The 15,197-nt window shown below is 38.4% G+C and overlaps 1 protein-coding gene across 1 annotated transcript in view; it reads right to left on the bottom strand.

The window, feature by feature from the left end:
- Nucleotides 1-1,657: 1,657 nt before the first annotated feature.
- The window catches only part of LOC139982180 (nck-associated protein 1-like), a 47,448-nt gene continuing 33,908 nt past the window's right edge, over nt 1,658-15,197 (bottom strand). The window contains exons 19-30 of the mRNA XM_071994768.1: nt 13,364-13,495; nt 12,366-12,481; nt 11,668-11,770; nt 10,634-10,764; nt 9,047-9,144; nt 8,012-8,105; nt 6,585-6,664; nt 5,881-6,049; nt 5,495-5,718; nt 4,046-4,138; nt 2,042-2,871; nt 1,658-1,947 (exon numbers count right to left, since the gene is read on the bottom strand). Of these exons, the coding sequence (XP_071850869.1) occupies nt 2,752-2,871; nt 4,046-4,138; nt 5,495-5,718; nt 5,881-6,049; nt 6,585-6,664; nt 8,012-8,105; nt 9,047-9,144; nt 10,634-10,764; nt 11,668-11,770; nt 12,366-12,481; nt 13,364-13,495 (1,360 nt within the window). The 3' untranslated portion in view covers nt 1,658-1,947; nt 2,042-2,751. The remainder of the gene's footprint in view (nt 1,948-2,041; nt 2,872-4,045; nt 4,139-5,494; nt 5,719-5,880; nt 6,050-6,584; nt 6,665-8,011; nt 8,106-9,046; nt 9,145-10,633; nt 10,765-11,667; nt 11,771-12,365; nt 12,482-13,363; nt 13,496-15,197) is intronic.

Genomic DNA, 15,197 nt, shown 5'->3' with positions numbered 1-15,197 from the left:
TTTTGACACCACCTACAAAACGTCCATTATAATCATACTGACAGCCTCTGTTTTAAGTATAACAGAGGGCAGCATACAAATTCAAACAATCTATTGTTACAAAAGAACAAAATTTTCAACACATACATAATAGTTTTATTATACACTGGTCACGGGTGTCCAACGTCAATGAAGTTATGTCGGTCCCATTTGCTTACAAGAGGATTCAAAAAAAAAAAAATAATAATAATAAGCCAAAAATGTGCAATCACTAGAATGTGTTAACTAATCTTTAATGCTGACATTGAAGACTTGGGACATAGATTATAGTCCCAAAAAATATTAATGTCATCAGAATTTGATAATTCTTCACAAATTGTCCATGCCCTCAAAAAAATTACAAGATATAAATGTATCTGAAGATTTAGAATATTTACCCTGGAAATAAAATTCTGACATCGTTTATGTACAAACATTAGTGAAACTTGTTAACCGAGTAGATTTCCTGGACATGTTCAAACTGATCATTTTCCACTGTCCCTGCCCCCCCCCCCTTCGCCTGTCCACCATTCCAACTCACCTCCACAACTGGAACCAGGCCATTTATAAAGCAGTCCCACACAATATTTTCTATGACAAGAAATGCCCAATTTTGCCCTGATATGATACACCCACAGCCCCAGTCCCCTTATGACCACATGATTAACAGAACAGCCTTTGGATCATAGCTAGTATCGAAATGCAAGCGAGACAAAAGTTGTCAAAATCAGTTCAGAAAAGCTAGTTTAAAAAATCGTTTGAGAATACATTGTATAAAATCCACTTTCGTAATGGAATGGCCACTGACCCAAAACCAGGTATGTCAAATAACAAGTTGACGTACAGCAGATATTGACTAATTGGTTCGAAAAAGAACAGAGCGACTAAGGTCAAAGAGGAAACATTTACAAGATACAAATCACTCTCCTATCCTCTCATATCCCCTGAGGAGAATCTTCAAAAAACGAGACATTAAATATTTTACAAAAATAAGAAACTGTAAATAGTTATTATATAATAACTAAAGTCAGATACAAAGCTGGACATCTTTTACAAATTTTGTGATTCGAAGTGATCGTGGTAGGGGGGTGAGGGGGTGGGGGTACAAAATTTCCTTCCCTCATTGAAGAGAAGAGTTACCTATGACATGGTGACCACTGACCTGAGCTAAAGTGACCCAAAGAAGTGGTAAACCTAATCTGAAACTAACTCTTGAAAACCCAAGCATTTTTAAGAAGTTAAGATAGTTGGTCGAGCTGAACATTGTTATACATTGAGTACCCGACTCTATGTTACCATGAGCCCAACAGTAGAAAGGTACAGGGGGGAAGTGGGAGTCCAGAAGAGTTTAGAAACTACTAAGGCACCTCATCCAATTTGGTCTTTGTCCTCTCCCCCCCAAATCTTTGGTTACCTCCCCCCCACACCCCCCAGTCTGTTCCTGCACCAAAGACAGCAAGACTTCAATTAATTGTTATTTAATTACACAACTCAATACTTTTAGATTTCCAGTTTTGCTTCTAAATGCAGGAATAAAAAATTGCATTACACACCTTCCATGTACGGTGTTATATTCTACACTATATCAAGCAAGAACTATAAATTGATATAAATTCATGATTAACATTGAAAAAAAGAAAAAAAGGTAATATAAAGGCAAATATTTTCCTTGGGTTCATGGTGTTGAGGAACATTGTTACTATATATACTAGATGCTACATTCAAAAGTTCATGGATATATTTATTAAAGACCCAATCTTTGACTTTCTTGTGACTTCCAAGTCAAGTTTGCAGTACATCAAATCAATCTCACACATATAAATAAGGCACTGTGTCAATAAAAAGGGCTGCAACAGCTGCAGGTTCAACAAGAAGCAAGGCTGCATCGATATCAAACAATAGACATAGTCCCTAGTAAACCCGCAATGTCTGTGTGAGGCTGCAGCAGCTGCAGGTTCACCTAGAAGCAAGGCTACATCAATATATCACACAATAGAGATGATCTCCAGGAGACCAGCAATGCCTACTGTGTGAGGCTGCAGCAGCTGCAGGTTCACCTAGAAGCAAGGCTACATCAATATCAAACAATAGAGATGATCTCCAGGAGACCAGCAATGCCTACTGTGTGAGGCTGCAACAGCTGCAGGTTCAACTAGAAGCAAGGCTGCATCAATATCAAACAATAGAGATGATCTCCAGGAGACCAGCAATGCCTACTGTGTGAGGCTGCAACAGCTGCAGGTTCAACTAGAAGCAAGGCTGCATCAATATCAAACAATAGAGATTATCTCCAGGAGACCAGCAATGCCTACTGTGTGAGGCTGCAGCAGCCGAGGTTCACCTAGAAGCAAGGCTGCATCAATATCAAACAATAGAGATTATCTCCAGGAGACCAGCAATGCCTACTGTGTGAGGCTGCAGCAGCCGAGGTTCACCTAGAAGCAAGGCTGCATCAATATCAAACAATAGAGATTATCTCCAGGAGACCAGCAATGCCTACTGTGTGAAACTGCAAAGTAACTGGTTGCCAGGTGCTGTCTCCTTAAGGGCCTTACTTTTGACACAGTGCCTTTATAATTGTGCCATTTATTAGTTCCGTACTAACCACGTTAATTCTACCAACAGTCCGTGGTTCATCATCCTATGTGGTTGCTTGGCAACTAGCAAGCCGATTCTCGCTATGCATATTATTCTTATTATATTTTTTTAAGTTGCATAATTTTAGTTATTAGTTCAGTGCTTTGATGTCGGTGCCTCTCGTTTTAAGACAGTGTGGAAGGAGTTCCTGAGAAGAGCGTACGGGAAGCAGGATTCCAAGAGATCCTGGGTCAGGAACGGCGATTCCTTGACGATCTGGGGTAAGAAATTGAAAAATTGAAATTGAAAACTATTTATTTCTACTTCACCCTAACATTAACAAAGTGATTATATAACATTTGAATATACAAATACATTCCATAGGAATTAAATAAATAGATATATACAAATGATGAGAAGTGGGGGAGACCTGGCATAAGCAGAGCTTATCAAGGCCAGGCCACCAACAAAAAACACACACAACCCCCCCCCCACCCCCCACCAAAATACTCCTAAACAGAAATGAGTGGAGTAAGAAATACGAAGCCATAAAAAGAGAATTTAATATGTAACATTCATGTAGAAAGCTAAAGCAAGAAACAAGAGACTTATTTAGTTACAGCTTAAAGATAAGGCTTCTCTAACTTTTGTCAGCTACACAGACGACACACTCTTTCTATTTACAAAGGACAAAAAGTGCAAATATGAAGGCATAGACGGAGAATGTAATATGTAACATTCATGCAAGAAGCTAAAAGAACAAAAGAAAGAAAGAAACAGACACACACACACATGTTTGTATTACATTCAGACCGAGGATCCCATTGTATTTTCCATTGTTCAAATTCACGTACCGTAACATTAACAATACCCCATACAATAGAATTCTTCCGAGGACGTGGTGATTCTTTAGAAATCACAACCGAGAACCTGAAATTCTTTTGTTCAAGTCCTCGGTCAGATAGCAAAACAAATGCACCTACTCAGCTACATTTAGTTTAGCTTAAAGATAAGCCCTTTCCAACTAAAAAACAGGTTCATCAGTACCCCATTTACTTGTCAGTTGTTGGAAAATAGTTCAGCAACAATGATTTATTTCTCAAAATTCAACAGTACTATATTTTAGCACAACCTTGTGTTTTGTACTAACTAAAGACCTTGAATTAAGTCTAAATATGCCTCAGAATGCAACATTTCACATAAACAATTTTAATTTCTACTTATCTTTTTTGGGGGGAGAGGAAAGAACCACCCCCCACCCCAGACAAAGGAGCCACATACAATGAGCCCACATCTTGATCAGCCAACAGCTCATCCATAAAGGTTTCTTCCACTAACAAAACCCGTCTGCAGGGGGGGGTGATTTTGTATTCTCCCCACACCCTTGAAACTGGGTGCACGTTACTATAATAAGGTGTCCATAGTACGCATTATGGATAGCAGTACTTACATGATCCAGCAGTAAGTAAACGGATTCCTTGGCTTTGGCCGAGACCTGTTTGTCCGTCTCCTGAGTGAGCGTCAGCAGGCTGGAGGATGCCAGCTGAAGAAACAGGCGAAAAGATAAAGAAAAATGTTCAGGGATGTTGACTGGCACCCTTCATCACACACTATGGCCAACGTGCTTATCACTGATTTACCATCGATCACATGATCAACGTGACAAACTTCAATCCAATCTACTCCACCAGAGACTGGGGGTGGGGGGAGGGGAGGGCGCAGTATCCCGACCCTCCTTTCTTTTAGGTCTTTTACAAACTGGTGTTATATTTAGCAATTTTAGACCGAGGAAGTTCGTGATCAAGATTTTATCAACTTTTTTTTTTGGTCCACAAGTATCAGTCATTTCGTTGTTCTTTACAAGTTTTTTTGGCGAGCCTCCAAAAATAGTTTGATGACCCTAACGAGGGGGACATGTAACCCATTTTTAAACAGCAGGGCATTAGCAAAACCACATAACACCCTCAATGCTCCCTTCAATTTTTTTCCGGCATCTAAAGATGTTGACATGCTACCACAACCAGCCATTAAAAGTACTATGGACACCTAGCCCAATTTGCCATGTACATTTGTTGTGTGTGAATCATCTCATTCAAAGTCTGTCGAAATTTTTTCGAAAAGCTCTTTCGTTTCCAAGATTAACAAGTTTGAAGTTTTGATAAATCTGGGAAACTCATGAAATATGTGCAAACTATGAAGCGGAGTGTTGCCACTCATCGAACGTTCTTACTCTAGCCCTTAAATAAGTTACAAGCCCACATATATTGTTTGAATAATGTGACATTCTTCTTTACAAAGAAGACAATAACCAATTTCAACAGATCGCCTTAGGCCCACAAACATGTGTTCAGTGTCCTTAAAACGAAGTTTGTAAAAACAAGGAATAACAATACATTAAATTAGGCAACCACTCCCTTTTACGTCATAAATGTGCATAATTAGCTAATGTTTATTCATAAATAAAACTAGAATTAAGAAAAGACTTGTAAAATGGTCAATTTCTGATGGATTTAAGAGAGCATGGTGGACAATTGGCTAAGGGTTGGACTTGTGATCCAAGGATTGCTGGTTCGATTCCTGTCTTGTTCATTACGTTGTATCCTTGGGCAAGATGCTTTATCTCAATTGCCTCTCTCCACCCAGGGGTTAAATGGGTACCCGCGAGGTATACTTGTCATTGGGCGCAGTACATAACTGCCGCCACCTGTATTGTCTCTGAGACAGGTTATCATTGACTATGGGTAATATCACATCTGTAAAGTACTTTGAGACCTATTGCTAGTATAAAAAATAAAAAAAATTGGGAGTTGCATTTTTTTCATAATTTCTAATGCCTATTAGAGTGATTTGGGCAATATTGTTCGTCGGTGCCGTAGGCCTTTAAACCATCTCGACTCACCGCCAAGAATTCCTGCAGCCTCTCCTCGACGTCCTCCTTGCCGTGGAGTTGAAACAGCGCCCCCGCCATGGCGTTGATGGCCTTGGCGTAACAGTGGCAGTTGTTAGGGTGCGCCTCGTACAGGGGGTTGTAGATGGTGGCGTCGTTCCGGACCAGGGTACGCAGCGAGACGGCTATGAAGACCATCAGCAGGCAAGAGGTGGTGTAATCCTTCTCAGGGTCAACTGGAATGATCGACAGAGAATTGAAAAGGTCAAAGGTTGAAATCTGCATTATAAAGAACTTACAGCAGTTGTCTCTTAGTATGATTCCTTAAATTCCTGAGTGCTCCTTTAATCAGTTTTAATAATTTAAAATTGTCCCGACTGGAGGTCAAGGAGTCTTACTTTCTCTTTCCATTCTCAACGCGTTGACCAGAGCCGGATCGACATTACAGGACAGACCGACGGAGGAGGCCAGAATGTCCACTGTCACAGCGTCTGGACCTCCCGCTTTGACATGATCCCGGAAATCGACGATTGATGAATAGAGGAAGGTGACCCTTTGGGATAAAACCTGAGGACGGACGAGACACAAATTAAATCAGAAATGTGGTAATTAACAAATATCAAATGTGAAAACCTCCGAAGAGGAAGAAATAAGCCTTCTGGCCTATGGGTATGACCCTCGTCAAACTTTGATTCCTCTAAGGATGAGAAAATTTACATTACAAGGACATCATCGTAATTGCAGGAGCACGACCATCCCTTGAGATTTTCATACTCCGGGAGTGTAAAAGATAGGAGGGACTTTTTATAATGTCCTTTTCTACCCCATTTGCACAAAATTCATGAAACATAAAGAAGACCAAAAACGAAAAAAATCTGAAAAAAAAAAGTGTTATATATTATGACTATTAAAAGTGTGTTAATTGACCAAAATCACACAATGACTAGATAACAGCTTTTACAACGCAATCAACAATGACGATATTTTCCTCCTCTGCACTAGTAATTCAATCCTGCATATCATGCTCTACCTTACCATTCCTTGTTAACATTATTCAAAAAAACGTTGTAGTACTTAATTAAGACTCGTTAGTTGTACTCACATCTGTGAGAGCCTCTTGAGTCAACGAGCTGAAAGCCAGTATAACTCCGATGATATTCAGCCTGGTCAGAAGGTTTTCGACTGAGGAAGACCAGAAAGAAAACGGTCAATTATGTATGACCATAAAAATAAAATATGCAGCAATTTACAGAGGGAGTGACATTTCATTTTATATATTTTTGTTCTATCACAACACAAGTATGACATATAACATATAAGGAGATAAGAAACAAAACTTGTCAAAGGAAGTGTACTAAAAAAACCTATAGGGCTTGTCGGGTAGTGACACTCCCTGAAAAAATACAGAACTTTACAATTAGAAAAGAGAACCAAAAAAAAAAGAAGCCCACCTTCCCCTCTCTCCCCTCACCCCATATTTCATTGATTATTTTTCAGTTGTGTGCTTGATAAGGGGTTCGAACAAATTTGAGGATTCGAGATTCACAGGATTTTTCATGACTGTCCACGACATCGACTGAAAACTTTCCAGGATCGAAAATATTCCCAGGATCTTCGAACTGATCAGACTTAGAATCCATAAGTTGTCATTGCAAAATTTTTCCATTTCAATAAATGTGTATGAAAATCCAGTAAACTCAGGCATTTGTTTCTATCAGAATAAAAACATTTAAAATAACGATAAAAAAGAAACCTGGTTACTGTTGACCACTACAAAATGCAGAAACTCAAACATGCTTGACCACAAGCAGATTGCAGTCTGTTTATACACCTGTCTGATCTGGAGAGAGTGTTGTGATCAAGTGATTAAAGGCGATGGCCTTTGCGACCTTGGCACTGCAGATCTTTGAGTCCTGGCCACATCATATATGTTGTTTGTCCTTGGGCAAGGCCCTTCATCTGCCATTGCTTTTCTAAACTGATGTGTATAAATGTGGATCTTACAGTTAACTTGTAAAATATAGTTGCTGGCATAGAGGTTTGTGGCTGCACCCTAAGGGAAGTCCCCCTGTGGGACACATTGATTTGGCACACTGTAGTGCCCCCAGGGCTGGCTTTTGAACTGCGTGACACGTTATAGAAAAACCAGGGGTTAAAGGTTGTAAATTCGTGTGACAAGTTACGATGACCAGGGGTTACCTATTGTAAAAGGTTTTTTGGGTTTTTTTTGCCTTTGAAGAAGATCCTACCAGGATCGAAACTTACTTTTACACATTCTCTTACACAGGCTCTCTAGTGGATAAGCAGTTTGCTAACAAGTTTTATTTTATTTTGTTGTAAAAGTTGTGTGAGGAGGCCTTTGTCTTGATACAAGACTGTTAATGTTAAACCTTTCAACTTTCAACTGCACACCACAATCAATACTGACACAAAGAAATACATACCGAAGACTGACAGGTTAACAGTCTAAACGGATCAAAAATGAAGAGATGAAACCGAAAGAAGAAACTTTAGTTTTTTTTTGCTCACATTTGAGTTGGTGAGAGAGCTGCAACATCATTTCCGGTCGGTCAAAGCTGGTCCGGACTTTAGTCAGAAGGTCCTTGTTCTCCAAAACCAGTTTCTGAAAAGGAAAAAAAGGGGTCAAAGGTCGTACTAGAAGAACGGCACATAGTGTCGAGATCGTTGTGAATCGGTATCCTGCATAACCCGGCTTGTATGAATGTAGAATCTACATTTGCCAAACAGGACATCCTAATTTACATGGTTATAATAATATTGTTAACGAACCAAACCAGGAGATTAATTTAAAATGATGGTACGTTTATTAATCTGACAATTAGCTCTCATGGCAACAGAGACCATACAATGTCACTCTAGTGTATAAAAGTTACTTCCCACTTTCCTTTCTTTTTAATTTTTTTTTCCAACAAACCAATGCACCAAAACTTTCTCCATAAAATTACCCAAGGTACACCAGTCTAACTGACCATATGGGCCCATCAAACTCTGTTGATGGAAATTTCATTCCATATGCACACTTGTGTAAAGTTTACCAAATCTGATAGGCTATGTGGCATATTTCACTATCATTAAAAGGGAATTATATAATATATATTTGCAAAGATCAGTCAAATAAATTGATTGATAAACTTAACTTAAGCTTACCAATCTGACTGACCATGTGATTATTGATAATCTATTGATGAAATATCCTACCATATACACACTTATTTTAATCTGTCAGGGTAAGTGGCTCATTAAACTATCATCAAAAGAGAGAATTTTCATACCATAATTACGCACTTATAAGTCAGTGAAATAAATTGACCTATGACCTTACCTTAAGCTCACCAATCTGACTAGCTATGTGCCACATCAACCTCTATTGATGAAATATCCTACCTACATACGCCCTTATTTTAATCTGTCAGGGTAAGTGGCTCATTAAACTATCATCAAAGAGAGAATTTTCATACCATAATTACGCACATTTAAGTGAAATAAATTGACCTATGACCTTATATGCAAAGATCAGTCAAATAAGTTGATTAATAAACTTACCTTAAGCTCACCAATCTGACTAGCTATGTGCCACATCAGACTCTCGTGCAGGAATTTCATCCCGTACGCACCGATCAATTCCGCCAATGCTCGCAATTCTGAAATTTACAAAGATGAACGGAGTGAATCGAGCATTTGACCATACAATCATTGACACCAAAATATAGAGTGCAAGTTTTCAGAAACTTGTTTGTATACAGAGCATCTATTTTTATTCAACATGACACTTTAAATGACTTGATTTGATGTAATTTGTATAGTTTCCACAAATTTTATTCCCTAATTGGGTTTCTGATTCCTAACATTCATACATTTTATGAATGCATATAACATTTTATTTATTATACTCACCATTTTCCTATTTATGAATTGTATTTTATGCAATTTATACTGGAATAAACGAAACGAAACGAATGAATAGTCATTTCTCAGTAATAAAGAAAAAAAACGCCTCTACGCTAGACATACCGTAGCTCTTAGTGAGATCATGGAAGATAAAAATGGTACTCGGAACAAACTTGGTCGCCCTGCCAACCATCCATGGTCTCACTCAGAGAACAGAATTTGTCAGAATGCTTGAAGATCTATATGATTTTGTTTCGCGTACCACTTTTATCTTCCTGATACTACAGAGTACAGAAATCCTTAGAATGCTTGAAGATCTATCATGAATACAAATTTGCAGATCAAAGCAACATTTCGTATCAAAGAGTCTGGACAATATTCAACAACAAGTTACACTTAAACCCCCAGAACAAAGCACTTGGTTAACTGGTTTGGTATTGCAAATACTGACAAAGCAACATGTTGGAGGTTGACAAGTTGTTCAATCTGCTTTTGCATATGGAATCAGATTATATTGAAACAATATCTGGGTGAAGTTATCCTCCTATTTTCCAATATTCTAATTAACTTGTCTGTGCTTTCGCTTTGTAATTATCCTGTGTCCTTTGTTTTTATGTTAGTACTGCCTTAGATAGATCCTGTTGGTTTCCAAAAAGTCAGACTCTCTCCGACTGTTATACACTCTACCCTACTACACAGGAGTTAGTGCAGTGGATATATTAAACATGGCAGTTGGTTACAGCTTTTATTTTATTATTTATTCATTTATGATTGATTAATTAATTAAATAATCAATTAATTTATTAATTTGTTCATTCATTCATTGATTTGTTCATTAATTAACTCATTCATTGATACATTGACCGATTCATTATTTATTCATTCATTCGTTTGTTCATTCATTGATTTATAATTCATTCGTTCTTTGATTGATTGATTTGTTTGTTCATTCATTCATTTATTTATTCATTCATTCTTTGATTGATTCATTTGTTCATTGATTCATACATTGATTTATTCATTATTCATGGATGCATTGAATTATTACATTCATTCCTTCATTTGTTGGTTCATCCATTTGTTCATGCATGCAATGATTGATTGATTGATTGACTGATTGATTGATTCATTCATTCATTAATCAGAGAGCAATCAGCTAGTAGGTAATGCCAGTCATTTGTTAGAAGTGGTTGATGACAGAGAAGGAGGAGGAGGACGTGGGCCATTGAGGGCAGTATTTACCTGAGATATCTGTGTACTCCTCTGCATTGAAAGGTAACTGGGGGTCCGGTTGGAGGGTCAGAAATGCTTTCTGGAAGGGTGAATAACAAATCTGGCTGGACGTTACCCTCCTCAGAAAAACCTCTAGGTACCTGCAAAGACGACAAAAGGGGAACAAATTGAATTCTTACTGGCCACTGGAGGTGAGAGAGAAAATTGAGTTAACAAGGGAATAGAGAATACTGATATTTGATTCTTAGGGTTGTTTCTCACACTGATAGGATACTACAGGTCTTTCAAGGAATATAGGAACGAAAAGAACAGACACAAATGTCCTGCAAAAATTCCTCACATATCAAGCACAATCAAGGTACTTTATATTTCTTGCGAGATAATAAGTCTAGAATTGTCACTGATTCAGGGCAACCTCTTTTTTTGGAACCAAACAGTATATGTCCATTCTCCGAATCGGACTTGGACTGTTTCGGACACCGATTTCCTGATTTTCCAGTGTCCAGACCGTCAAACTGTTTTCAGGAAATTCAAACTGTCAATTGTCAGAGTATGGCCAAAATGTACCATTTCTTTTATGTGGTCCTATTATACAGGAAAGGGAAGAATTTCTACTAATATAAACTCTGCCTGTTATTCAGATGATCGAGTTACGGTCGGGACGAACTAATTTCAGGTGCAGAATTTTGGGGGTTTGCTTGTTTATTAATTGTGCACTGAATGTTTAGCATGAGACCAGCCAGTTGGAACAATTTCCTAATGCTAATACCTCTCTACACTGTACTCCAATATCATGCTCTCAAAGCACTGGTATTGACAGTACAAACAGTTCCTAACCTTGATCTGATAGAAACATGATATTCATACTGCTCGTACCAGTTGACAATACGAGTGCTCTGGAAGCGGGACATGACACTACAGTATAGAAAATATTGTCCCAACTGGGTGATGAGATCCTAGACTATATGAATATGAATAGCTTCATGAATATGAATAGCTTCACGAATAGCTTCATGAATATGAATAGCTTCATGAATATTCACCAGTTTGTGTAGAGCATAGTGATGGTCTTCTCCCCGTGGCTGTCAGTCTGTTGGGTCTGCTGGAGCAGCACGTTGTTGAAGATTCGGGGAATATCCACATGAACTGGTAAGACGAGAAAGAAAGGCCAAAAAAATTAAATAAAACATCTTCATATACCCCCGAAAACTGAATCCCAAAACTGCTTCCAAACTCCTTCCAAAACTCCAAACCCCAAACTCCTTCCAAGATTAATGTATGTCGTCCAGTTACAGAGTTGTTGACAATTTGACAATTCATAATCATGTACATTAAAATATGAATCTAAGAGACTGACTTCGGTCAGCTTGCGGCTTTGATAAGCCAATGAGGCTTCTTTGCGAGTTCCTGCTTTGCAGGAGGATCTAAAATACATACAATACATAAAAATCAGCCGTTTGCATTCCGTGTTTGAGATTTACACCATTTGAAAATGCGCCCTTTAATATTTTAATAGGGCATTTTAATAGCCTGCTGTAAATCGGGTAAATTTGAGCCTAGGAAGTGACTTTTGCACCCTCGTTCCCTTTGCTAGCCTTGGCAAATTGATTATGTAACACACAGGTTAATGTTCCAGACTAAAGACCTTAAAAGGTGAAGAAGTAACCAGTGGTGAGAAATGAACAGCAGTCTTATTAAAGGGTGGATTTGTAATGTGGCAATACATGCAACCGTGACTTGCCATAGTTCTCAATGCTCTGCAGTACGTTCATGTAAGTCCTCACGCTGGTGATCAGTTCCGTCGGTTTGGCGATCTCGTTGGTACCTGGGTTGTACATCATCATACCGACCAAGGCTCTAAGGTTACAGAAGCATAAGAATTTGTGAAGTGGGAGGGGAGAAAGGCACAATGGGTCAAACGTTAACTAGGAAAAAAGGGGAAAACGACACATATGAAAAAAAATTTGACCACAGTTAAGTATTAATGCTGTAGGGGCTCTAAGGTTGAAGAAGCATAGAAATTGTGAAGGGGGAGGGGAAACAGGCACAAAGGGTCAAAGGTTAAATAGGGCTCTAAGGATGAAGAAGCATAGAAATTGTGAAGGGGGAGGGGAAAAAGGCACAACGGATCAAAGGTTAACTAGGACTAAAGGGGAAACTGACACATATTATAAGGATTTGACAACAGTTAAAAGTAACATAAATTCTGTAGGGTCATCATACCAACCAGGGCTTTAAGGTTGCATAGAAATTGTGAAGGGGGTGGGGAAAAAGGCACAATGAGTCAAAGGTTAACTAAGGCTCTAAGGTTGAAGAAGCATAAGAATTGTATAGGGGGAAAAAAGGCACAATGAGTCAAAGGTTAACTAGGGCTCTAAGGTTGAAGAAGCATAAGATTTGTATTTGGGGGAAAAAAGGTACAATGAGTCAAAGCTTAACTTGGGGCTCTATTAAAGGTTGAAGAAGCATATGAATTATATAGGGAAGTGAATAGGCACAAAGGGTGATAGTTGAGGTTATGCTCAATATACTTTAGACTGCAAAATAGAACAACTACAAAAATGTCGTCAACAGCAGCATAGCGGAGGCCAGGGTAACGGTAAGGACCGGGCAGAGGGTTGGGGAGGTTTAACAGGGGAATTGTGAGGGGGATGTAACATAAGCGCACAAAATGCTACATATTCATAAAAAGGGAAAAAAAGAAGATATAAAACTTAAGAGATTTTAAATAATTCTTACTTGGAGAATCTAGCTTCTAAATGTTGCAAGAGATATTCTTTTGGAGAGAAGACATGTTCCCATACAGCAATCTTTGGGCTGTGGTTGATCGCCGTGCACAACTCCGTGAGTAACATGTGAAGTTTATCCATCCTGTTAAGAAATTGCACAGACCAATTACCAAGGTTTTTCGTTTAGAATGACGTAACTGATTTGACGTCCACATATGGTACCTGGTGTGGGGGTGGGGGGGATCATGGGAACAGTGACAATTGGAAACTCTTTTGGTAAACTCTATGGATGAGGCAGAAGTTATTAGCTGGATCTAATTGGACCAATAGGAACACAGATCAGTACTAACATCAAATGGCAGGGGGAAGGGGGGGGGCAGTCTCCGGTTGGTAGCATGTCCCAGGCTGTATTAAGGTGTGTACCTCTGTTAATGTCCCCTTGTTGTAAAGCATGAATTATACATATGGGTATTTCTATAAACCTGGGGTCCAATAGGGTTTCCACACACTATGCACAAATACTATCCAATCACTTGCAAATTACCACTTCAATATCCTGATGTCTAGTTGCATTTCATAGTTTACTGTATAGGGAGTATAATTAAATATAAAAAAAGTTTAAATCTCTTGTCGTTTTTTTTCTTTAAGTGCAAGTTTCCCTTTGTGTCCCCCACAATTTTTAGTACCAACTGTGACATTTAAACATGTTAACTTTGGTAACATTTCTCACTGTTCATTTTGTCTCAAGTTCATTTGCAGATTTACTACAAGTTAATACATGAATAAGAGTTGAAGTTGACAAAGTTTCAGTATTTTTTTCGTCCCCACTCGTTTATGACGAAGTATTGAAATGTGCATGCCCAACGTAACATTTTCGTGTCCACCCTGTAACGTTGGTAAATTGATAAATGATTGCCTGTGTGAACCTGTGTGCATGTACAAGCATCGCGATGTACGATCAGACATTAACAACCAACTTATCCCTTCTCCATAGGCCTATTTTGGATGTTCAAGCTAGCTCAAAAATGTTGTCTTCAACGACCCGAAAATTCGTAAAAGTTTCGTGTCCCTCAGACCTCGTAACGTTGGTAAATTTCAAGGCTACGTCATTTGTGAAAAAACACATCCCATAGTTTTATGAATCAATGACGTCATTCATAAGTCCTAGACGTCGTCTGCAGGCATATACAATCATATATAACTCCAGCGCTACATCGATCAATGCACCGAAGAAAATTTGTGTCCCCTATCTACCCCAGCGTTACGATGGTATTTTCGTTACGTCGAAGCCGCAAACCCCGTTGAGTTCCAGAAAAGTGAGTGTGCAAATATTAAAGTAATGTTTCATTTTAAAATTACGACCTAAATAAAAAGTTAATCTATCGATAAATTTGATTTTTGAGACTTTTTTAAATGGTTGATTCATTAATTGGACAATTGCTGTCAAGGGGACACCATTTTACATTGGTGTACTCCGTTATGGTAACACTAACAGTTTAAACTAACGTTAGGCTAGGCCTAAGCTTAGGCTACATTCGAATATAAGATGTAGCCTACGGTAATTTCGCGAAACGGCAAAATGTAGAAAAAGAGGACAAAGTTTCTTTTTGTTGTGCAAAAATGCTGATAAATTTATTTTCTATTTCGAGATATGTACGATAATGTCAAAACATGCGTACAATATCAACAAATACGCTCTTAAAAATAACGTTTGAAAGTTTCGCGAAACTACAACCCAGTCACCAAAGTTTTAACGTGGGTCACAAAATATGTCAGAAACGGCGTTAAAACCAATAAAATAAATTGTAACTGCTATACTACATCAGCCCGATTTTTAATTTGTA

This window comes from Apostichopus japonicus, chromosome 16, assembly GCF_037975245.1.
Source record: "Apostichopus japonicus isolate 1M-3 chromosome 16, ASM3797524v1, whole genome shotgun sequence".
NCBI classification, from domain to species: Eukaryota; Metazoa; Echinodermata; class Holothuroidea; order Aspidochirotida; family Stichopodidae; genus Apostichopus; species Apostichopus japonicus.
The sequence above is the reverse complement of the archived record's forward strand: the minus strand, read 5'-3'. Positions and strand labels throughout refer to the sequence as shown.